Source organism: Alligator sinensis, unplaced genomic scaffold, assembly GCF_000455745.1.
Source record: "Alligator sinensis unplaced genomic scaffold, ASM45574v1 scaffold648_1, whole genome shotgun sequence".
Lineage (NCBI taxonomy): Eukaryota > Metazoa > Chordata > Crocodylia > Alligatoridae > Alligator > Alligator sinensis.
Window position 1 is genome coordinate 850205 of NW_005842353.1, and position 25958 is coordinate 876162.

Here is a 25958-nt window from a genome sequence, read left to right on the forward strand (position 1 = left end):
TTTTGGTGTAACTTTGCTATAATTTAATATAAAGGATATACTTAAAAAATTTAATCCTAATAGAGGGACTATTATGTAGTTTGCCAAATGTAATAAAACTGTTTGCTCTTTTTCTCTCATTAGACTAAACTGTCAGCTTTGAGCAAGATTATTTCTGAAGTTGCTCAGAAACTCTTGGACACAGCTGACCTTCTTCGTCCAGCACAGGATTTGTGTTTCACGGCTCTAGTAAGTCCATTCTGTGTATTTTTCCTCACATTTAAATATGTTGTTGTGGATTGTGAGGGGCTTTTTTCCTTAGGATTTTTTTCAAAAGTGATCTAAGAGCAGAAGTCCCACTGACTTTCAATAGAACTTCTGCTCCTAAGCAACTTCAGCACTTCTAAAAATCCCACTCTTTCTAAACTCAAACTGGATGTTTGATACTGTTCAGAAAATTAAGCTGGAGAGCTTTTTGCCTAAGTATATCAGTGTGATACATGAAACAAAATGACTTAGTACTATAGACCTGAAATCCTCCCATCAGGGAGGGAAAATGAGATGCTGGCAGTACAGTAAATAAAGCAATGCAATTACTTAGGGTTATTAGAGGCATACTTTAGTCCAGAATCTCTAAATTTTTTACATGTTAGTAAACTATAGAGGCTACTTTTTTGTAAAATTTTAGGGGACAGAAAACTGACAATATTTAGCTGTGAAGATGTCACATCTCTCTCTCCACTCTGTCATTTATAAAAATAATTTCTGAAGGGACATGCATGTTTTAGAGTCGTCTGTGCCATATTTGGCTCAGATTTGTTACTTTTTCTGCCAGCTTTTAGATAACAGTAAAGGTCCTACAACAAGTCATAAACTTTTCTTTTAACTGCTGGGTTACTAAAACCTGATTTGAGATTTAATTCTTTTTTGCTTAAAAACATACATGTCTAAGCTTATGACTTTTTGTGAAGCCTTACCAAAGGGGATTTGAAAAGAATGGCACTATGCTACTATATTTATAACCAAAAGGCAAATTCTATTGTGAGAGTACCTCAACGTAACTTTTTTCAAAATTGACTTTAGGTTGTGTCAGTATCTGCTACATCCTTCTAAAATTGTATATTCTCTTTTTATTTCTTTTTTTAAGAATTCCTGTAGAAAAGTAGGTGCTCATGTTAACATTTTACTCATTTAAAAAAGGGGACAAATGACTACCATTAAACTGACTACCAACAAGTAGCTATTAAATGCACAGAGCAAATCTTTTTATTTCTATCACTCATAATAATGAGTGATATTAACTGTAATGCATATAATATTTTCAGACAAATGGCTTAAAGCAAGGTTGTCAAAGATCCAGCCACATTATCTGGCCCCAGGAAGGCTCCTGGAGGAACTCGGAATTTGGGGCAGGATCCATTGCTAACTTCTTGTGTATGGAGCCCCATTGGTGGAAGCAATAGGAGTATTAATAATCCCTGTTATTCGCAAGCTCATAACAACTAATATTGCTGTCATTCGTCTCACCACTGAAGGTGGTGGGTCCAGATCTGGCCTGTGAGGAGCCACCCGGCTATCTAAATGCAATTTGGGGGGCCAAGGGATTTGATGCCTCTGGTTCTCTGATTTAAAGGTGTCCCTCTTTACTGGTAGTATGATATACATTCCTACTTCATACAGCAAGATCTATTTTGCCCACAGAACAAGAGAATGTGTTCTTCGGCACATGAAGATAACTCCAGTATTTTAAGACAAGAAGATTCTCTGTAAGTATTTTTGTGTTTATATTAATCTTGGAAAAGTTTGCTGTAGTATATGAAATATTCTGATTTAACATCCTTTCAGGCTGTCTTAATAATAGTGAAGGATGAGCCATGCTGACTGATAAAGTGTACATTTTTGTTGCTATTACTGCTTATTTTGAGGAAAGATCTTGATTGCTGAAGTCTTGTTTGTATGTTTGGCCAATAAAAAAATGTGACTGCATTTCTGGTATATGGCATTTGCTTAGTGATTGATGGGGCAATCCCTAAGCAAAACTCTTCCCTAATAAACTGAAGTGTCTGCACCTTCTTCAAAAATCAGGTTAAGGATTACTACTCTTGAAGTATCTGGAAGAGTTGTTCTGTTCAGTGCAACAGAGAGAACAGTTGAAGAGTGAAGATTATTGCTTCCACAGTATATTCAATATCATTTGGCTTGGGGAGGGTTGGACAGCCCTGTTTTAGAAGGTGATGGTCAAACTCTCATATGCAATAAATTAGTGGTTGAATTCCTGGAATTTTGGTAGAGGCATTTTCCAAGGATTAAAAAAATGCTAATGTTAGCTTTATTTTTTTTAATATTATGCAGTGCTAAAAAGTTGAATGCCTATACAGACATAAATGTTGGAGGTGAGAATCTAGTGGCAGGGAAAAAAAAAAAGGCTTTCAAGTGAAAGGACATACAGAATTTTAATATTAAATTAAACCAAACATGCCTTGGCATCGTTCTCATATGAGATTTTAAGTGCTTTAACTAGAATTTGTAAAGGATTAATACAAAAGGAAGTAAAGGAAGGAAATTGCTGTAATAAAGAGATAAAAATTAATTGTCCTAAGACATACAATTAACTTTCAAATCTTGTTCCTAGGAGACTTCCACAACGTGTTCTTGTTGCAGATACTAGCACAGAATGTGAAATGCTTGGAAATGGAACAGAGAATGATACTGATACAAATGATGCATATTTTGTACCATATTTGTCGCAGGCCCTTACAAAAATGGCTACAGACACAGGTAACCAAATCTAAGTATGAACTACATGTGTGTGCATTTTCCTTCCCATTTGAAGCTAGAGTAATATGTAATAACCTTTTTTTTTTATAACATAGTCAAAGCTTTTAAGCACTGTTCCTTAAACCATCCCTTTCATTTTCTTTCTGGATTTTGGCTTTCCTTTTTTGGCTTTTATCTTGTAAAATGCTGACCTTTAAAAAGAGGAAAGGCTGTTAAATTAGCATGCTATTCAGTCCACATTTGTAGTACATCGGCAGCTTTTAAAATAATAAATTTTTAGGTTGTTTGATCAGCACTTAAACTTCCTGAAGGACAGTAGGACTATAGCAAATATCCAAGAGGCTTTTCTTTTTAATCTTGTGGGAGAGGCCTTCTGTATTGGTTTCCCTTCCTTTATGTTGTACATGCATTCCTAGAAAATGGTGCATGACTCGAATTCGCATAAAGGGAACCCACTTTAAAATGTAACAAATAGGGATACATTCCAAGATGTCAACTGTATTGACCCCTGCGCCGCTCCTGGGGCAGCTGCAGAAGCACGGGCACCAGCTGCCCTGAGCAGCGGCCGCAGGCACTGCTGCCAGGTGGCTTCGTGGCTCCCAGCTCCCAGGGTGCTGCACTGACAGGACTACTGGGCCGTGCTGTGGAGGAGCCGAGTGGGGCTGTCCCTGGGCCGGGGGCTTCACAGCAGTGCCACCGTCATGCCACCCCTCACGTATGGTGTTGGCACGGGGATAGGGGGAGCCCCCAGCACCCCTGGACGAGCTGCCTGGGTTCTAATTGTCCCACCACCTAACCTGGGCCCCACTTCCTCCCTCATTGCGGGGGCCTTGAACTATTTCCCCCCCCACCCCCAAGTCCCTTCACTCCCTCCCCCACAGACTTACCTGCTTGGGGAAGGTGGGGGGGTGTGCACCCACAATGCACCTCAGAGCAGCTGACTGCAGGCTTCCACCACAGTGATCACATCAGAGTGAATTTACCTCGCATATAACAAATTTTGTATATAAAAAGGGTCATCACAGAAGAGCGAATTTGCACACACAGAGGGAAACCTGTACATGCTTGCCCAGGAGTTATAAAGTTTCTGTCTATTCTTCTCTCCAGGGATCCTGGTTTTCCTTGATTTAAAAAAAAAAATAAAAAAAAATCACAAATTCTCTGATTTAAACCCCCCCAAATCCTTGATTAAAATGAAAGGCCCCTTACCCTTCCACCCACAACCCCCTGCCAGAGGAGGACCCCAGCTGCCAGGGCTATGGGGCCAGGGACCCAGGTCCACAACTCCCTGCCCCTGGAAGGTGGCAGTGGCTGCTGCAGCCGAGCAGAGCCTGGCTCTGCACCCCCACCGCCCAGCTGTGGGCTCAGGTGGGGCCCACTCCCCTCCACTGCGCACACTCCCAGCAGGTTGGGGGGACCCGTGCCCTCCAGATGTGTGGGGCAGGCTCGAGCTCCCGCCCTGCTGCCCTCCCCTGGGGCCTCCAGCCCAGCGGGTTTGATTTGGCGCTGCAGGGCAGAGTGGGGCCTTGCAGGAAAGTTGCTTGCAGCTGTAAGCACACTGCCCTGCGCTGTTGTCCCTGCTGCAGCCATGTGCACAGGGGACACATTGCCAGGGCGGCACAGAGGTCACAATTGCAGCTGCAACCAGCTTTCTTGTGCAGCCCCACTGCCCTGCAGCTCTGGGTTGCACCCCCTGGAAATACAGGATTACAAAGTTAGTGCATTTTTAAAGAAATTGTATGTCCACCATTATGCTTCTGGAGAGTATGTAGCTGGAGGGATGCTCTAAAATAAAACTATAATGAAACGTTTGTGCAGAAAAAGAAAATAAATTAAGAATAAATCTAGCCAATGAAAACATTTGTAAACGCTACCAGAGAGATTGTGAGGCGGGGAAAGGATGGACTAGAACAGTGTTTCTCAACCTTTTAAGTAGCAAGTACCCCCTAACTTCTAAAGATTTTAACAAGTACCCCAAAACTCAATTTTCCAGGGGATTTTATATTTGCAGGCTAATGTGTGCCATATGTTGGAAGGACTGTGTATATAAGGCCGTGATATGACAGATGTCTGATCTGGTGTGGGTAGGGTTGCTACCTTTTACACCAGGGGTGCACAACTCAAGTATGTACCTGGGCTAGAGGTGATGTTGGCCAAAGCTAGGAGGGCTAAACCCAGTGCCGTGCAAAGCATAGCATGCCAAATTATTACTGGGCAATTTAAAGTGCCATGCAGTGGCACACCAAATTTTTGCCATAGTTTTGAGAGGAAAAGAGGGCAAGAGAGAGAGTGTTGGGGTACCCACATACCCCCTGCCTGTCTCTCTTATACCCCCAGGGGTACATGTACCACAGGTTAAGAAACTATGGACTAGAAGGCAGTATGTCATATAGAAACTACTTTGTATACCTGCTGGTCAATTTAGAAAGAATAACCTTATTTAGGTACAGGTTAATGTTTGTTGTTGGCGCACAATTTTTTTTTCTGTAACATGATTGTAAAATAAAAAACATTCAGACCTGAACTAAAAAAAAATGGCGTTAACTAATGCCAAAGCCTTCACAAAGGGCAAAATATATTTTGTCTTCTAAGCACATGAATAAAATTAGAGTTATACCTTGAAAAAACTGGGTCCTAGCTTCGCTTGGAATTCCTTTCTGGAGACTTTGTTAATAAGGGTTGTTTTTGTAGTTGCTTTTATGCTGCGAGTCAACTGACTTCAGAAAATTCTAAGATTCAGAAACTTAAGCATATGGGCAAACTGCCAATAAATTAAATAACTCCAAATCAAAAATTCAGTTTGTATATTTATTTTTTTTCTTAAATCTTAAGGACAAACATCTGATTTTCATCTGGATAAACTGGAAAAGTCTAAGCTGGACAATGTTCCTTCCACCAAAGACAATATGGAAGTTGGTAATATGTTACCAAAAAATGTGTCCACCAGGCATCGCTATTCAAAGTTGAAAACTCAGAATGACCGCTGCATCCATAACGTTGACCATTCAGAAATGCCTGACTTGACTAGAGAATTTTATAAGCAAGATGATACTGGACTTCAGGGAAGTCTAGAAGAAGGTAATATAGAAACTATAGAACCAAATCCTTCTCAACTAAATAAAAACAAGATAAACTTGCAGACAGTGGTGGATCAGGCAAATAAATTAACTGACATGAACTGCTCAGTTGTAGAACCGAAACGTAAACAAACTCAGCTTAAAAGCAGAAAAGACTGTCGAACAAGGAAAGAGAGAGGAAAATTGGAAGGAACTAAAAATCAAAATTCCAGAACAAAATCAAAAAAGAAGCAAAACCAGGGTGAACAAAATTCTTCAAAAGAAAAGCTGGATTCATCTGCTAACTCAAGAGATGCTTATGATTTTCTTTTGGAGGAGAGTGTCCATATCACACCTTTCCTTCAAAATAAGGTAAATAATAGGAACAATGATGTGAAGGACAGAAAGGATCTATCTGAAGATGAAATAGACAGCAGTGAGTTAAATGACTCAGATGTGGATTCAAAAGATAGCCCTTTTGTGCCTTATCAAAGTAAGTCAAAATACAAGAAGAATTTGGAAGACAGCAATGATACAATACCAATCCCAACAAGAGCACAATCTAAGAGACTTCTAGTTTTGAATCAACAGAAATATTCCTCTGAAGAAGAGACTGAGAGTACTAGAAAAAAAAAATCTATTGGTAAGTAAACTGTTCAGAGAGCATTTTGTAAGTTATTGAAATATGCAAGGTGCATTTTGGTAAATGTTCATATTCCTCCTTTAGGATAAATTGTAGTTTTAATGTGTACTTTTTCTGTTTAAAAAAAATCCCTTAAAATACAGCACTTCTATGATACCATTAAATTCTTCACAAATTTAATATATTTCAAGAGAGTTCAGGTATGAGGCAAATCAGGAAACCAAAAAAGCATAAATTCAAAAATAAGTGTCTTAAATTGCACTGTGGTGTTGTACAGGGGTGCTCACCCCCCCGACCCACAGGCCAGACCTGGTCCACAGCACCATGTTATCCAGCCCACAGGGCTCCCCACGAGTTTGGAAACTTGACAGTGGGGAAGGGGTGGTACTACTCCCCTACTGCCACATTTTCAGACCCAATGTGAGCATCAGACCTATGAGAAGCACCAGCCCTTTGCATTGGATTAGGTGACCAATCCCAGCAGGCACAGATATGAGGGGGCACTGCCAGGCTCTCAGGATCCGATCCCAAATATGTGGGTGCAGGAGGGGATGATGCCAAGCTCCTGAAGAAGTGGGGCCAGGTTCCTGGCATCCAATTCCCAGCTGTAGAGGGTGGGACTAGGGCCCAATCCCACCAACCCAAGACCAAAAAGGTTGAGCACTCCTAGTGCTTCTTGAGGAAACTTCTTTGTGTTCCAGATCAAGTCCTTAAACAGCCTAAAGAAAATCACTCATCTAAAAATACCATTATAGAAAGACTGTAATCTGTTACAATAGGTCAGTAGCTTTGCTGTCGTTAAAGTTGTGAAATGCTGGATATTTCAAAACAGCTCTTCTAGCTACTCTAAAACCCAAATGTTTAACTTGGATTTTTTTGCTTAATTGGGATGGAAGAAAGGGTTAGTGACCCAAACTTAGTATCATTAGAGCAAGGGATTTTCTACAGCTTCCTTAAACGTCAGCATTTCAGGAAAATCTCTTGGGATGCATCTAAGCTCTGCACAGAACTTATTTGCATGGACACAGTGCTGCACTAATGCAGCAGCACTACTTCTAGTTTGGAAAAAGGCACAGCATGTCTTGTACCACATCACTGCTTTGCAGTGCCAGCATCTCAGCACAGTACTACCTTGTACAAAATACACTCAATCATCTCCTTACGGTTTCCCTGCCCCCCATGAACTGGTTGATGACTAGAAGTTCCTGCATTATGAAGTTGGGGATCCTGGTGGGCTGACTTTACAACCCCTACCCAGCACTGGCTATCCTGCCTACCATGCCCCTTAAGAGGAGCCTGACAGTGAGGCTGGGCTTGCCACTTTTTCTCTGACCCCCAGGTAGTTTTTTAGAGGCTGCTATTTAATATGTTGTTTTTTATACCTTGCTCCTCTTCTGGATGTTAGGCTTGTGCAGTTTGGCAGAGCTCCCACTTCAGATGTTTTCATTATTACCCCTCAGGAGATTGCCTCTGTGGGTCCTGTTTCCCCCGGGTGGGACGGTTGCTGTCATCAGGGGATAGACACGTAGTCAAGTCTGGATGCCCAGATTTAGACCACTAAGGCAAAAAAGTAACAGAATGCCCCCAAAGTTCTAGTATATATACAGCCTTTTGTCATGCAAACCTAGATGCTTAGACAAAATAGCAGAATGCCACCTCTAGTGAGGACTAAGTGAAAGCAATGTTTTGGAGTGAATGGTTCAGGCAAGGAAGAAAATGTGGTATTGTTCAGCAAATCGGGGATAATTTGTATGGCACAGTCTTAGTGTTCGACTTTAGGCCACATGGAGGTAGATGCTGATTGCTACATGTGATCTAAACTAGAGGCTTTTTTTATATCAAGGAAGAGGTGGTCTACTACATGAGCTCTCTTCCAAGGGTGTTCTACTAGAGCAGGGGTGGGCAATTATTTTGGGCAGAGGGCCGCTTACTGAGTTTTGGCACGCTATCGAAGGCCACATGACAGGCAGCCACGGGCAGATAAATATTAATTTTCTAAATTTTTTTAGGGGCCCCGCAGGCTGGATAGAATGGCCTGGCGTACTGCATTATGCTCACTCCTGTGCTAGAGAATCTCAAATAGAAGAATGGTAGTATGTATGCGGTTAGCGTGTTGGGGAGAACTCAGAAGAGGGCAAAGTTAAGATTGTTGCAGGTATATCTGATACACCTTAATTCCCATAATTCCTGGTTTTCGGGGGTTTTGAGTGTAGCTGAACTCAATATTCCAGAAGGGGACAAAACACTGAACAGCCTCAATTTGTTAAGGCTTGCATTTGTAGTTAATTTCTCCTCTTTTGCAAATCTTTTTATAAAGGTCTTTAAAATAAGTTTCCTTCTTTTAAAAGTGACTAGGGAATCAACATTGATCTAACTCAAGGGTGGGCAATTATTTGGGCACGTGGGCAACATAAGGAGTTTTACTGAGCTGGGTCAGCACCCTGTCCCCTACAACAGGTCACCAAAACTCCCTGTGTGGAATGGGGCCATGGGGTGGCAGGCAAGGCCAGGACCACAGGGCAGGCCGGTGACGGCACGACGCTATGGCAGAGCCATGATCCACTGCCCACACCGCCCTGCAACAGGGGTCCTTGTAGGGAGTGGATTGGGACTTTGCCCCAGCCCTGCACTGTCACTGCCCCAAGATCCCGGATCTGGCCCTAGGCACAGCTCCCTCGCCATCTGGCTGAGCACCCTGCCCACAAGGCTCCCAGCCAGTCTCAATAAAGATCTTGGGATTGCAGGGTGGTGACAGCATGGGACCAAGGTAGAGCTGCTGCCTGTGGAACTGGGGCTCTTGTTACCACCCCACAATCCTGGGGTCTTCATGGAGACCAGCCGGGAGCTGCATGGGCAGGGCACATGGCCAAGCGGACACAGAATTGAGTTTGAAGCCGAGATCTTGGGGTGGACACAGCACAGGGCCAGGACAGAGCTGCAATCCGCTCTTTGCACACTCCTGCCTGTGGAACCAGTGCCTCTTGCAGTGACCTGTGGGCAGAGAATTGTAGCTTGGCCCTGGCCCCACATTGTCACTGCCACAAGATCCCGGAGTCTCCTCAGCTCCACCCACCTGCCTGCGGCTTCATCCCAGCCACCTGGCCACATCCTTCTCGTATGGATCTCAATCCTGGCAGTGGGTGCGGAACAGATGGGCTAGAGTGCTGCTGTTCCAGCCCCACTGTGCACCCAGGGGGGCCATGTGCCCCCCGCAGATGACAGTCTGGGCTGCCTCCCACACCTAGGCTAGGCGGGACCAATGGACACACCACAAGCCAGGCAAAATCCCTCAGCGGGACAGATTTGGCCTGCAGGCCATATTTTGAGACTAACTTGAGAAATGGTCTAAGATAAATCAGATGAAATTCATCTAGGACAATTGGGACAGAATAATTTCTTGCACAAATATAGAATGGGGAAGGACTGGCTAGGCTGCGGTGCTGCAGAGAAGGACCAGGGGGTTACAATGTGTTCTTGTAAAATATATATATTCAACAGCATACTGGGTTGTATTAATAGCAATGACATTTGCAAATCAAAGGAATTTTTTCTTCTGTTCTCTTTGGCACTGATGAGGCCTCACCAGGAATAGTGTGTCTGGCTTTGGACTCCACACTTCAAAAAAAAAAAAAAAATGTGGGTTGATTAGAAGGAGTCCAGGGGAGAGCAATAAAAATTATTAGAGACTTGGGAAACATGACTTATGAAGAAATGCAGAAAAAACCAGGGTTATTTTAGTCTGAAGAAGATGCAACTGAGGGAGGGATTTGTTAAGTCTTCAAATACCTGAAGGGCGATTATGGAGAGGATGGAGATTAGGTTTTGTCCATGGCTAGAAGGGACAGGACTGGGAGCAATGGCCTCAAACTGCAGCAGGGGAAATTTTAGGTTGGAGATTAGGGGAAACTTTCTTGGTCAAACATTAGAACAGGTTGCCTAGAGAAGTATGGAATCTCCGTCCTTGGAAACTTTCAAGAGCAGGTTGGGCAGACACTTGGCTAGGATGGTTTAGTCAGGGGTTGATGCTGCCTTGAACAGGGCCTAGATTAGCTGACCTCCATGAGGTCTCTTTCAGCCCTGATTTCCTGTGATCCCAAACAGATTTAATAGTTTGCACATCATTTAAGACTGAATACCTTGTTACTTAAAGAGGTAAGTCCCCCATCTGTGTGTGCCCAGCTTAGCATATCATTAAAGCTTGTTACTTTGTTATTCAGAGCATTGTCAGAAGTTAATTTTCAAACCACTTACCATTTTGTCCATGCAGCAGGGTCTCTTCCCAGGCTGTTATAACTGCTGCAACAACCAATAGGGGGGGAAAAAAACATTCAGTTATGGGTCTTTCAGGAGTAAGTAACAAGTCCCCAGTCATGTTAGGCAATTTCCTGGCTGTCAAATAAGCCCATTACAGTTTAGATTGCACATAAAAAAATGTGTTCTCATTTTGTACGTAAGACATGTAGCAGATCATATATGGCTTTCTTGTGAAAGCAAAAAAATATATATTATCAAATGGACTGTATAAAACAGAACTGAGAGTTGGTAATTTGCAGGTGTGTTTTATTTTCCCCTTTCCCTGTTGCTAGGAAAACACGAATAGATAGGAAAGCAGGGGTCAGACAGGGCAGCCAGTGCAGGGACTGAACCAGGGATTAAAAGGCCATTAGCTACACCTGGCCCTAGGAGAGAGGGGCAGAAGGGCCAAGCATGTGACCAAAAGGAGGTTGAGCTGGGGGATTTAAGCCAGTCTCTGAGCAGGCTGGGGAGCAGTCCCAACTTGCAACAGGGAGAGGAGCCTGAGACGAGTTGCAGCAGGGAAACAGGCCCTTGCAAGCTGCCCAAGAGAGCTGCAGGTGATGAAAGGTAGGGCCTGCGAGCAACACTACCCCTGGGGAAACTATTTATGAAGCAGTTGACTCATGTTTTTTTCCATTCCATTTTGGACTTGTAATTGGAGGACTAGATTATAGCTGTAGGGAGGAGGCTACAAGGAGGGGGTGCCTGAGTGCACTTCCCTGCAATAGGTACCAGAAGTTGGCCCCACACCAGAGGGGTGGAGAGTAGCAAAGTGAAAGTGGATCCCTAGGAGAGGGGGGCTGCTTTCAAGGCAAAGCTGATCCCTGAAGGCTGAGGTGGAGGGTACGATCAGAGACAAAGGAGCCGCAGCTGTAACAGCCGAAACCCCGAAAAGTGCTCAGAATCCTATATGAGCACCCCCTGAAAGGGGAAGTACCAGAGAGACAGCAAAGGCCCAGGATGGGGCTAACCTGATTGGCTGAGTTAAGGAGAAAAACACCTTTAAGGAGAAAAACACAGGAAACCACAGATTTTTTCTTTGCAGGCTGGCTGAGTTCCAGCTGCAAGGGGCTGGGAGGAGCGGGGGACAGGCAATGTTGCATGCATGCACATGCACATGGCAGCCAAGCAGTTCAGTGGAAAGCTCCCTCCAGGTATGTCTAGGAGGGAATTGCAGGCGATGCATTGAGGGGGGTGGAGGGCACAGGTAATGCAGGGGGGAGGGGCATGTGGCCCCCCCCCCCCCCCCAGATTTCTGTACCCACAGTGGGGTGCAGGGCTGCAGCTGGGCTGGACTAGCTCCAGGCAGGACCTGCCTTTGCAGCCCAGCAGGCAGGACCCAGCACCACTATAACTACCAAGGTGAAGTGCCCCCAGCCCACCCAGCAGCAGTAGAGGGCACAGTTCCACACTGCTGCACCTCACATTGGTGGCCATGGCAATGAAGTGCTCCCTCCCACTCTGGGTCCCGCCTACTGGGCTGTGGAGGTACCCACCCACATCTCCTGTGCTCACACTAGGGACCGACCCACATCTCCTGTGTTCACACCCATCCTCCTGCCCCCATTCCCCACACATGCTGGGGGTGTTGGAGACTGTGGGTCAGGAGTGAGGGGCACCAGTAGGAGTGTGGGGGCTGTTGCTTGGGAGTGAGGAGCAGGGGCAGGGTGCTAGCACATCAGAGCTGTTCAGTGCCACAAAACATTGGGTGGCACAGCCACAACAGGAGCCACATCCTGGTGAATGAAGGGGGCAGGGGAGCTCTGATTTTCCATGATAAAAAAAAACAATCAAAATTAAATGTCAAAATATACAAGTATTTAGAATTTATTTTATTATAATGACACACTGTTAGGCTTCCAAATAGCTTTAAAACTAAATATATTAATAAAACTTTGTGTTCAGCTGATACCTGTACATATATCTATAGATATATATTAGTAGTGTTTTATTTTAACTGAGGAAAAACATGGATTTCTAATCACAGGGTCTGATTTTGTTGTTGTTGTTGTTTTGGTTTTGTTTGTTTGTTTGTTTTTAAACAGAGAAAACCAGGATCCCTGCTGACTGGGACCCACCAGGTCATGCCCAGCCCCAGAGACCCCTTTCTCCCCGCAGCCAAAGGAGCAACATCAAAGTTGTGGCAGGCAAGACACCTGGAGGTGAGGTGACACCAGGTAAGGACCTACAAGCTGGGTGGACCACAAGGGGGATCAGGTGCCAAGGTAGCTACCCCTTCCTTCCCTTGGCTATCACATGCTAAGCAAAACAGCAAATACCCCAGTGGCTAATGATTCCACAACTAGGAAGATCAGCCACGAGTCTAACACTAGTGAAAGCAGATCAAGTAAAATCACATTCACCTCCACATAATATGAATAAAGAGATGAGAATTCCTCTTCTAGACAAGTATTGTAGTATTGCAAAGGGTAATTTTTTTATTATTTTCTATTATCATAGCACTTAAGAACCCAGTCAAGGATCAGGATTCCATTTTGTTTGGGTGCTGTACCAACATAAAATCGAATATCTAGAGTACAATCATTTTTGGAAAGTATTGTTAACATCCACCCTGACTTCAGGAAAAAAAAATTATGCTTTAGGATCTGATTCAACAGAATATTGCTGATTTCAAATAACTTCTAAAAATACTGGTGTTAATTTTTAGTAAGTTTTGAGATATTGGGGAGCTTCTAGAAGACTGGAAACAAGCAAATATGCTACATTTTAAAAAGAATGAATTGGATGGCTTTACAGTAAAGGTTGATGTAAGCTTGATACGCCTGACATCAATCCTGAGGGAAGTCGTGGTAGGGATAATATGGGATTTATTCATAAATTAATACTAATGAACATTGTGACAAGACTTATTTTTTATAAAACTTAGGTTTTATGGGCGTATACATTTACTGCATAACAGTATCTATTGTAAGAGATTTAAGATTTACATAAGATATTTGACTTAATTCTTCTTGACATTCTGAATAATGTGAGCCCTACATAAGATGCCCATATTTAGAGAATTAAAAGGAGCTAACTGTTAAATCTCAAAATAGTTCTAAGTGGGGGATTTGATCTTTGGAATGTCTAATAGATCCCTTGGGGATCAGTTATTGGCTCAAAGCTCAACAGTGATTAGTAAGAGAAACATTGCTGTTAAAATTTTGCAGATGATGCAAATTGATTAAGTGGTAAATGCTGATAAGGACAGATTGATTATACAACTGATCCAGATTCCTTGGCAGATTGAACTTGTGAACCTGTTTTAATATACTTAATGCAGTTCTCAAATTAACTGGGTCTCTGACCCCCTTGGGGCCTCCTCAGAGCTCAGTTCTCTAGCTGTCACCTTTTGTCAGTGCAGAATTTTACGAGCTGTCCTCTAGAGTGGGGGAAGGGGGTGGGGATTTTAAACTGTAGACTCCTGCAGTTCACTGTGACCTTACTGACAGATTTCACTTCATTTTAGCACTTGCAGCTCTTCTCACTTAATTATTCAGTGACCATCCAGCTCATAAAGCGGTACTTCTCAAGAAGGCTGTCTATTCTTAATAAAATGTTTTAAAACAGAATAAGGTTATACCCACATTTAGCTAACAGGATGTATCCTTCTCCTGGAGGCCTCAGCAGTTCGGAAGCATTGCAGGTTCTCTACAGGGCCTCTATCTCTGTTATAACCTTCTATCTTTTTTTCAAAAGCAGCATAAGGGACCATAGCCCAGGTCAGAGCTATTAGTTTTGTACAGTTTCAACCTACACTTTCTGTCAGAGGGATGAAATTTGGAACAGTTTGCTACTTGCATTGTTTTGGGAATTTGCATTAATTACCGTTTTGGCTTTAACTCCTGCAGAAAGCTTGCTTCTACTTTATTGTATTTCTGGCTCACTGGGGCAGGAGCAAACTCAAAAAAGAGACCTGTAACAAATGCAACAGTATTCTTTGAATATTTCGTAGCATTAGTCACAGCATCCAAAAACAAACTCACCTGTCTAAGGACAAAAGGCTGTGGGTCATACTTAGGATGGGGGTTATAACCTAGAACAGGGGTGGGCAAAATGTGGCCCAGGGGCTGCATGCAGCCCGCCAGGCTATTCTGTCCAACCTGCAGGGACCCTAAAAAATTTAGAAAATTAATATTTATCTGCCCCTGGCTGCCTATCACACGGCCCTCAATGGCTTGCCAAAACTCAGTAAGCGGCCCTCCACCCAAAATAATTGCCCGCCTCTGACCTAGAATGACACTGCAAAGCATGCAAGGATTGTATGTGATAGACAATGGAACATGAGCTTTCAGTACAAGATGGTAGGTAAAAGAAGACTAATGTGATCTTTAGATGTACAGACACTGGAATATCAAGTTGAAGTGAGGGAGTATTGCCTCTGCATTGGTGTTGAAGCCATTACTGGGTTGCTGTGTCTATGCTTCCGATGATGATGATTAAACGAGTAAAGAGCTACAAAAAAAGACTAGAAGCCCGGGGAATGTCTTATGGTGAGACTTAAGAAGTCTATTAGTCTTAGAGCAGCGGTTCCCAATCTGTGGTATGGGTACCACCAGTGGTACACAGACAACCTGACAGTGGTACACATTAACAGATTTATTATAATTACTTTATATGATAAAAATTTGCTGGTATACTTAAGGTGGTATCGTTTTAAATTGGTGGTGCACAATGTGTCAGAGTTCAGGAACTGCTGTACTGGAGAACATTATGAATAAACTAAATGTCTACTGCCTACTATTAGCTAAGTAGCTTTTTTAATCTAGTGCAGAAAAACATGAGATTAAATGGTTGGAAGATGAGGTTAGACAAATTGAAACTAAAAATAAAGGGCAAATTTTTAAAGGAGTAACTTTTAAAACATTTTACATGTAGGAAAAGAGCAGATTCTATATCACTTAAGGGTCTTCTAAATAAAGTCTAGCTAGATTTCTAAAAATGATGTCTTTAGCAGAAGTTGTGGGCTTTCTGCAGAAATTACTGGCTGAAATAAGAAGGTTAAACAACTTAACTCATAATGTGTGGGAGTTTTTATTTTGTTTTGCGTTTTAAACCAACTACTAGAGCTCATATCAGTATTGAGGACCAGAGATCTTTCTCTTGATGGAGAAACCTTTCAATCCTCAGTTTAGGAAATATTACATGCAAGTGAATTTAAATGAATAATAGTGGTAGAACAATGCAATACTAATGATAAATATCCATTACATTTTTCAGCTGTGGTACCTGCTCAGTCATCTGAGGGTGCTCGCCTTTCTCTCTCTGATGTTACCAACATCTCTTCATTTCATGACAAAAAAAATAGCATGTCTCAGCCAGTCCTTAATATTGAAGAAAGAACAGGAGCTCCCAACTGCAAACGCAGATGTACTGTCAGTGTGAACTATAAGGAACCAAGTATTTCTGGGTTAGTATATTATTTGCCATTATATAAGCTGTTGAGAGGGCTCATTTACAGGTTGGGCTTGTTAGTGGACTTGGATTTTGTGGGGAAAACATTTTAAATAATTTGGAGGCTTGGGATTTGCAAATTTTGTATTACTAATAAGAATTGCAAAATCTGACTTCCAAGCTGTGAACTACACTAACGTTTTTGCATCTAACACTTTTCAAAATTTTAATTTTGCTAAATTTTTTTGACAGGAAACTCAGAAGAGGAGATCCATTTACAGACGCTTGTTTTCTGAATTCACCTATTTTCAAGCAGAAAAAATCTGACGGAAAAAGTTCTACTAAAAAAAAATCTCTGTCCAAATACAACGAGGTGTTTGTTGGTTGTCACTGAGAAATCCTTGGACACCTTGCTGTTCAATTTTGAGAGCGAAAGTCTGAGGAATAAATTTGCTATATAAACTTGATGCTTGTAAAAGCACCTTTTACTCTTATATGGTCTTGAAATGTCTCCTTCAAACTCCGAGAGGGAAATATACATGTGTGTTTCTACAGAAAAGTACATTCCTCTAGCATATTCTTTAATTTTAGGTTGTACAGGAATTTCAGTATGGGTCAAAAGGATACATTTTTATCCCTAAGATCATGTTGGGGTTTTTTTAATCTACGTAGTAACCAACCTTGTGTGTTTGGTTAGATGAGCAGCCGCGTGTGAATTAGGACTTTTGAATACTAGATTTGTCAGTCCCTGCTTGCCATAACACCTTAATTGATATAGATAAATGATGATAAAAATGATTTGATCAAACATTTATTAAGTGTTGACTGTAGATATTTCTTTTCTATTACTTAAACTGCTGTAATTTTAATGTTGAAGCTTATAATAAACATCTTGGATGTTGCAAAGTGTCTCACAGAAATTTTACTTTTATTGAAATTAGCCAGTTTTTGAAAAATGGCAAAAATTTCAGAACTGTAAAGAATGTGTATTTTACGTGGAAGCTTTTTTTTCTCTGATTCCAAATGGTGCACTGTAAATAGCATTTACAAAAGATAATGCCAGGAGATGATGCAAATCTTTACATTCCAAGCCAAAATGCTGATTTACTTGTATACCAAGCCCCCCAAAATTAGCTTTCCAAAATTGGGGTGCCTGTTTTAGCAGAAGCTTACTTTCTGTCCAAACAGAAACACCCCACTTTGTTTCCTACCCTATACAATGTTTAAAAGCAACTGCTGGGCACTTAGTATTCAGGCAGCTGTCTGAATGACTTAATGGCTTATTGCTATACACATCAGGTGTTAATGAGTTCTCTCCTTTTTAGTGGTCTTGATATTCCACTAATCAAGCTAACCTTTTTCCAGTGACTTTTTCTTTTTGCTGCTTGCTACCTGTTTCCAGTCTCTCATTTTGCAGTGCTACAGACCTATTTTTAGCTGTTTTCAAATTTGTAGAACCCCCCTTTGGGGTGACACAAGTGGACATAACTGAATGTATCAAATGATAATCTGTCTAGCAGTTGTCTTCATAACCCGTAGCTATGGTGGTATGGACGTTGCAACTGTCCCAGGCTCATGTACTCAATCAGGTGCCAGTGTTTTAAACTTTGATTTTGTTGCTTTGGTGGAATAAGGAGTTTGATGAGATCTTGTTCTGAACATTTACTCAGAAGAATTCCATTTGAATTGATTATGCCTACCCATTCCTTTCCAAACATTTCTTTTTGTAGTTCAGAGTCCATCAGTCTGCCACCTTCCCCCCCCAACTCTTTAGTGCTGAAATCACAAAAGACTTATCTTCTTTGGGAACAGATGGGATGACAGGACTTGGTCAAGTTTAGACCAGAACCCTTTTATCACCTGCATCAAGGGTTAGGTCACATGCACTGATGACTATTTCATGTGGTCTCTTATTCTGTTGAACACACAGGGTCAGATGCTTATTGAGGCCAACTGGATGTTCTGGCATTTGAGTAACTATCCTGGTCTTGGTAGCAAAACCAACACTCTGGACATGGGTTTTTTTGGCTTTTTTTTTTTTTTTTCCCCCAGAAAAAGAGGCATAGCCACCACCATGGTCCATGAACTGACCCCTGTCCTGCACATCTGATCTTATTAAGCACGGTAATATCAAATCATGCAAGTTATCAGATCACAGAGTGATCCATCCCACTAGACAAAAGTTTTTCTAGTCAGGTAAAATGAACATGCTCAGGGCATCTTTTTTCTAGCCTCTTCCCCATAGCGGGTGAACAGAGCCTATCCTAAATAGGCCTGCTCAGTCATGATTATAGCTGCTGAATTGCACACTTTTCCCAATTCCAAGTACAAGATGACCATCATACAACCTATGTAGGTCCACTTCTGGTAATCATCTAGCATCTGCCTCTTGCCACTCACCTATGGCCATAGGACTAGCTCTTGAAGGAAGACACACCTGTGACTCATCTTTTAACATGGGGATGCCACTGTAGATCAGCAATCGCATAATATTTTGCAGAAAGGAAATCTTAATCTGATGGCAAGGAAAGCCTAGATGACCAAAGGTTTCTGTTCTGCTGCAGTCTTCACCCACCTTTGTAGCCATCCTGAAGTATTCTTTTCTCAACCTCTAGATCAGTAGTCTAAATTAGGCTGGATCTGTATTAGTCAGGAACCTTGCTCTTGACCTTGCCACCATGGGTATCAGAAGTACAAAACTCCAAACAACATTGTTGTTGAGGTAATTGGTAGCATACAAGTCTTCCCACCAGGTCAAGGTTGCAATCCTTGCAAGGTATGTGTGAAAGCCAGGATGTAATATACTACAGCTTATGCTAGACTAGAATGAGGGACTTGCATACAAAATTAAAAACCTTTCTTCTACGAAGCCTTGCCTGGGCAGATATAGCTAACAGTACATATATAAAAACTCTAAGCACAGATTTAAAAAAAACACAGTATGTTAACTTTTCATGCAGATTTCCCAGGTCAGGGTGTCAAATTCACCTTGTGCCCTGGGACCAGAGCTGGATCTCGGTTACATACAGACAGGGCATGAGGAAGCAGCAGCAGCAGCTCCAGTTATGAGTTGGAGCATGTGGCAATGGCATCAGCAACACCAGCTCCATCCTGGGACATGCAGTAGAGGCTCCAGCCCTGGCCACATGCCCTATGATAGAGCTGGATCTGTTGCTTCCATATATTCTGTGTTGCTTCAGTTCAGGCTCCACCACAGGTGGTATGGCTGCTGCAGGGCAACAGGCAAAGTAGCTGGAGGGTGACTGGAGCTGTATCAGCCCTCGCACTCCTGCCAATGAGCACCATGTACCCTGGGTCCCTAGACAGTGCAACAGGTCGTGTCCCTGGCCACAGCCTGCTGGTAGTCCAGTGGGGCAGATTCAGCCTGTGGGCCTTGTTTTGGTACCCTTGTCCTTGGTAAATGTCAAAGCCCTTCTTGGAAGAAACTTAAGCAGATATTACTTTTGTGGTATTTTCTGAATGTTGGATTACATTTTGTAAATATCCACTGCTGTAGAAGCCCAGTTCTAAACAGATCTAGTATTAGGCTTTTCCATAGTATGGTGGGAATAAAGTAAAACTCCTGAAGGCAAGGAAAGTGGAATTTACTTACAATAAATATACCTTAATTACAACCAGATTTGAAGGGGATGTACTATAATTGTATTAGTAACTAAGCATCCAGGTTTTGGTTGTCCTGCCTATCAAAACCAATTAACATCAGTGTATAAGGGGCATCTCAGAGGATTGAGTAGCTTTCTGTTAAGTAAGAGGGGCAAAAGTCTTTACATTCTTGTTTTCCCACATTTACCATAGTAAACCCAGAAATTTGTCCAAAGCCTTTTCTTCCTGCACTCTGGCTAATATGCCAACAAGAGACTGAGAGCAACTAGCAAGGCATACTCCCAGACCAAATGTCAAGTGGGGCAAGACAAGTTAGTTCTTACTCCAAGTATGATAAGATGTTTTTCTCGAATTTCATTGTTCCTTTCAAGAGAATTAACATCCAAAATTGTACCAAACTGAATAGAAGTGCATAGTTAACAGCATACAGTACAAACAGCAGTGGGTTATCAGAGGCAAGAAATGGGAACCATAGAAACGCACACATCTGAAGGAGAAATATAATCCAAACTTGCTCAGCTCTACTGAACAACTAAATCTAAAAGATTTATTCAAAGACACTACACTAGTGTTTCACCTTAACTAGCGTGAAGCAATAACTGTATTTTCTTTTCAGGTTACTGAAGCAACATGTAGAAGCACCCATTTCTGCAGACCATTAAAACTCCCAAATAATTCTTTGAGTGCTGAGTATCAGCCTACAGACCAAACTTTAAAGCAGGCACTTAAAATGCAACTGGTAGATAAATGAGTCTCTGTTCAAAATATGAAATTATAAGCTGTTTCAGATCATATTTTTAAATGCAAAAACTAGGAAATCCTTTCGGAGCCATTGAAATAAGAGACCAAAATAATTAGGCTTTTATATATTATTTAAAACTACTCTGTTACCAGTACAATATATTAATTTTACAAATGTAAAATTCATTAGCTATTAAAGCATTTTCAAAACCACACATCCTACTGTAGCTTTATTGCACAGTATCTATGAAAATATTAATTTTTAAAATTAGAAAACAAATGTTTTCAATTACAGAAGAGACAATCTGATATAGGGACAATAAGAAAATCTACCCAGAAAATAAACTTTCACAGGATACCAAGCTTAACAGGTGCATCCGTAGGCCCAGTTTACAAAAGAGTTTTTAGCTGGTACTGGATGCTATAATACAATATTACCATTGTACCTTAGTTACAAATCTAAATGTAATTTAGACTGATTTCTTATATTAAGCATGGAGGCAATTCTAATATTAACAGTTTTGAATACCTTTTGTACCACAAGTGCTTTAACTAGTTCTGATAACTACTTGCTGAATAGAACTGTGATTTAACATTGCCCAGGGATTTTGCTAGTACATGTTCTTCGTCACAATGCAGTATTTTCAATCTGATAACTGCTGAACTTTACCAGTGTAACGTCTGTAATATAAAACATCTAGAAATGTAAGTTAAACTCTATTCTTTATAAATTTCAGTTGGAAAAGTAATGTCAAGTGATCATTTATTTTTGGCCTGAATTTAGTCTCTATTAGTAGGAAGGTAAGTACTTCCTATAAGTAGTGTAAGTGGTAATGTACAGAAGTTCTTAATTTGATACTTAGCGATATACTAATATGAGCTGTATAACTTTAAATATGCCCCTGGATCTAAATATCACAGTTAATAAAATTATTTACAGTTGGGCTTGATAGAAAATCCAGTTAACCTCAGAGGCATACATGATAAGCTGGAGACTGTAAGAGGGTGACATTCTGTATGCACAGTAAGCTAAAATCTGCATCATCTATCTTGGGAAATCTAACAAATTCTTCTGTATGTGGAACAGAAAATGGGGTGATTAATTGAAATACATAAAAAAGTAGCCCTGTTAGAGTAAATAAAGGCAAGGATAGTATATACCTACCACAGTTTAAGTAATTTCTGGGAACTTATGTCCTGCATAAGTCAATACAACATTCCATATCTAGTCAGAGATTATTTTTTTAAATAGTGGTTATGAACTCACAAATTATTTGCAGTTAAAATACTTGTCAAAAACAAAATCCATAGAAAAGTTTGTATCTATCTAGGATTTCCTTCTAATTCAAAGCAGTTCCTTTCATAGAGCTAATTGCTCTTCTCTCACCACACCTTAACTGCTGAGTGCCTCATTTAAAAATATTTATAAGACTCTACAATGAAACATTTAGACACAACATTTCAGCCTCTGAATTAAATTGCAATTTTTTTCTTAATGTTATATTTTACTGGAAAAAATAAAAACTATTTTGCAAATAGATACTGCATTAGAGAAGATAAAACATTCATGGTCCAGGAATTTTCTATCCAAATCCCCAAACATGTGCAATTTGCCACCAAAAGTTTTGAGGATATATCCAATAAAAACCTATTATTGAACATACTGCAACTGGACATGCAAAAGAAGTTTAACAGTAATGTTAAATATATTATAAAGCATTATTTTAATAAAATAAACATTTTCTATTATTTTAATATAATACATGTTTGCAAAACTAAAAGGGTTTTAAAAGTGCTAATTATAACACACAGTTTTCTTAGTATATATTAAAAGTTCTGTTTCTACTGGAAATGGAGTAGTACATCTGCCCATAAGTAGGCACACTGGCTGTAAGAAAGACAAAATTGTCATTTGTCAATTAATCCAGCTTCTTTAATTTTTGTGTAGAAGAATTTCTCCAGTATATTGGCACATTTGTAGTATTCACTCTCAGGAGGATTATACTCTCTGCAGTTTGTAAAGACCCGCTGTAAGTCTGCCATGAATAATTTCTTAGTCACGTAGTACCTATTCTTGAGTCGCTCGCTCATGGTTTTTAGATCTGTATGGGTGGGGAAAAAAAGATTAGCAATCCTTGATTCCTGAAATGTTAAGAATGCATGCAGTAGTTAAGATGCACTATAGTTGCTGTCAATTTCTTTCTTTAGGTTACAAATCCTTAATTACTTTTGTTTACTTAGGTACTGATCCTCTTCCCATTGATCCCACAGCAAGACAGTTGCTTTCAATAGAGTGGGATAGGGGTTTTAATCACATGAGTATCTTTTTCCATGACCGTGAATATATGCAACACCTAACTTTTGCCTCAATTTTAAGGCTCAAAGGGAATTTACAAAACACTTTTCACAGACAAGCCTATGAACTTCACTTCATCAAACTCCTGGATACAAAAAATCATGGACTAAATATAAATATTGGCTTTATGACGCATTATAACCTGCCTGACAAGTGACTCCCCAGGTACCTCTCCACTATTTACCTGTTACATTCATCCCCCTCCCACCCTAGCCTGTCTCTCACCCACTGACTCCTCAATTTACATCTTCACTAGCTTTCTTGCATGTATACCAGCCTCTGGCCTTTTCATTCATTCCATCCAGGAAGAGCACACACCAACTGCAGATGCCTCCACAGCCTAATGAATGGTATTTAAACCCAAAAGCTCACTAAGAAGAATTTTTCCAACTATTTGAGTTGGTCTAATAAAACATATCAGACTTACCTGAACAACCTTATCTGCCAAGGGCTAAAATGTGAATATTTGTCTGATATTCTGGTTGTCTTTATCCTCTAAGGCAGGGGTTAACAACCTATGGCCCACAGACTGGACCCAGCCCACCAAGCAACTCTACCTGGCCTGTGAAGCCAGGACATCTAAAGCAAATCTGCAGCCAAGGATGTTGGTACCAGGCCAGCGTACAGCAACTGCTGGGTCAGAAGTGGTGGTCCACATTTGGACCTGGCTCTGTTAAATTTAGTCCACTACTCCTAAAAGGTTGCTAGCTCCTGCTGTAAAGCTGCTGACTGTCCTTAAACTGTTATTGGTATCAGAAGTGAAGGGAATTCAACACTGGCCAGGATAATACCCTAAAATATGTATCACAAAAATATCAAAATAACAAATATCATAGTCCATTTAAGTTAATGCAACAAAGGATAGGTATCTTTGTTTATGATAAGCAATAATAAGTACAGGATCTATGTGATACATTTTTAACTACTTTCACAAGTTTATAATTTAGTTAATAGATAAATCAAAGCAAATATGCAGGGTTGTTTGGGGAAAGATACAGTTTTCTGTAAGTTAATTCAGTTTGTTTTACTGGCTACCTTTGAAAGAGGATCGCAAGGGGCCTCCTGTCAAGTCCCCTGTGTTTACAGGCAGTCTTTTGCCCAAGGAATCCCAGAAATCACCACTTCCAATGCACAAAACCAGAAGTGCCAAGAACACTGCTACTGTGTAGAACAGTGAAAGTCCACGCCTGTGCCATATGACTAGAGGTGAGAAGTTTCTAGAGGGTTTGAACTCTCAACCTTGATGAAGTCCTGACCTACTTTTAAGGTAGTCTGGGCATGCACAGTGTATAATGGTAATGCAACTGTTTATCAATGTTGATCTATTAATCAGGCAGTTATGATAATGTTGCTTGTATTGAATTGAAGTCGTTTGAATTGATTGGTCCTTTTAAGTACTGCCCAGGTTTGAATTTGATTGGGTATTGTGAAAAAGGCGATGATTGGACCATTGGGTGAGTGACAGGTGGCATGATTAGAAGGCTATAAATCCTGTCCGAAGCAGCCAGCAGGGGCTCGGGCTCGGACTCGCTCTCACTCTGACTGGACAGTTCTGACTCCGGGCTCTCGGGGACTAGGAGTTCATCAAGTGCAGGTTCCTTGCTGTGACCTGGTCATTGGGAAGTTGCAGTTGGGTAAAGTATCACCCTTTTCCTATCTGAGGTGCTGAGTACCTAAGCGGGGAAAAGCTAGAAATCCTCAGGGACTGTCAGAGGGTTTCTCCTGCTGACTAGGCCCAGGGTGTTCTTGCTGCCACCTGTGGCTTCTGGGGTGTCTGTAAAGTTGCACAGCAGTTAACTGTAGTGACCAAAGCTCATTGTAATGTGTAGTTGATTGGCTCTGTGACCAGGGACATTGGGTTTGGGATGTGCGTCCGGTTATTGTCCCATCGGGTGTATTTTATTGTGTTGTGGTTTGGGTGTTATGGGACTATTGCGTTGAGTAGTTGTTGCACGGGTTTTGTTGTGTAATACAGTTTATATTGCTCAACTTACCTGTGTTGTAGTGTGTAGCTACTCTTTCCAACTCTGAGTGGGGTTGGGCAGTAGATCAATGCTCAGGGAAATTAAGTTACTTTAATGCTCCAGACCTGACTACCTGTGGGTTATAGAGGATTAACGGACCCTCTGGATTAGTTAGTTGGCATCCCCATGGATGATCCTTCAACTGTACTTGTCCACATTGTGGTACAGTACCACAAATATGGTCTGCATATCTTAAGACGAGACCCATGACCCACACTGCAGAAGGCAAAAGTCCCTATGGTCTACAGTTCTACTGCAAACCAGTCCTTCACTACACCCATTCTCCTGTTGTACATGCGAGGCAGAAGATAGGGCAGGATGGTACCTCACAGACTAAATCATTCAAAGAGACACAAAAGCTTTTGTAAGCAACAGCCTACTTTTTCAGATGCAATGATAATAAATGTGCTAGTACTGGACACAAGAAGTCTGAAGTCAAGATGTTTGCTGTGTGCATTGAGATGCCCACACCCAGAACCCTTTTCCAGTTCACAACTACTTCACAGCAGTGCTAGAGCTGGGGTCTAGAAAGTTCAAAGTAACTTGAAAAAAATATCTAATATTTACAAAAGCAAGTCTTACATATTGCTAAGGACCATGATGGCAATGGAGATGCTGGAAACAGGAAAACATCTCTCAACTCAACTAGAGGGATGGAACTAGTAGAAACAGATAGTATGGATGGAAACAATTCATCTTTGTCATTAATTTGCAATAAAGATGTGACCTCCAGAAGGGAGAACAGCTCTACAAGAAGTTACAAGTAACATGAAATTCTTTCAGAAAGGAAGAAAAATTAAGTCCGTTAAGTTCGCATAAGCATCCTGGGAATCTTAGATATGTGTGAAATATTGAATCACTACAGTAGTGGTTGTCAACCAGGGGTACTTAAAAAGGTCATAGGGGGTACGCAGACCTAATGTGGCTGATAAATGCCACCTGCATGCGTGCAGCTGGGTTCGGGTGGTAAGCGTGTTACGAGAGAAGAGGAGTGGGGAGGGTTTACTCGAAGCCTCAGTGGTGGGAGAGGGAGTGGGGCTGGGGCAGACTGAGCCATGTGCAGGATG

The 25958-nt window shown here is 41.4% G+C and overlaps 2 protein-coding genes and 1 long non-coding RNA gene across 8 annotated transcripts in view; 1 reads left to right on the plus strand and 2 right to left on the minus strand.

The window, feature by feature from the left end:
* Positions 1–8035, minus strand: part of LOC112551154 — a 10195-nt gene extending 2160 nt beyond the window's left edge. Inside the window, exons 1-2 of the long non-coding RNA XR_003095346.1 lie at positions 7839–8035; positions 3645–3878 (exon numbers count right to left, since the gene is read on the minus strand). This is a non-coding gene — a long non-coding RNA (uncharacterized LOC112551154). The remainder of the gene's footprint in view (positions 1–3644; positions 3879–7838) is intronic.
* Positions 1–20577, plus strand: part of SGO1 (shugoshin 1) — a 23631-nt gene extending 3054 nt beyond the window's left edge. For 5 of the 6 annotated variants that reach the window (XM_025210501.1, XM_006029049.2, XM_025210503.1 and 2 more), the window contains 7 exons: positions 124–228; positions 1681–1745; positions 2612–2757; positions 5590–6456; positions 12798–12929; positions 15973–16162; positions 16399–20577. In XM_025210501.1, coding sequence (XP_025066286.1) covers positions 124–228; positions 1681–1745; positions 2612–2757; positions 5590–6456; positions 12798–12929; positions 15973–16162; positions 16399–16540 — 1647 coding nt within the window. In that variant the 3' untranslated portion in view covers positions 16541–20577. The remainder of the gene's footprint in view (positions 1–123; positions 229–1680; positions 1746–2611; positions 2758–5589; positions 6457–12797; positions 12930–15972; positions 16163–16398) is intronic. The other variant, XM_025210505.1, reaches the window with a different exon arrangement.
* A 151-nt stretch (positions 20578–20728) lies between these two features.
* The window catches only part of KAT2B (lysine acetyltransferase 2B), an 88647-nt gene continuing 83417 nt past the window's right edge, over positions 20729–25958 (minus strand). The window contains 1 exon segment of the mRNA XM_025210506.1: positions 20729–22613. Within this exon segment, the coding sequence (XP_025066291.1) occupies positions 22420–22613 (194 nt within the window). The 3' untranslated portion in view covers positions 20729–22419.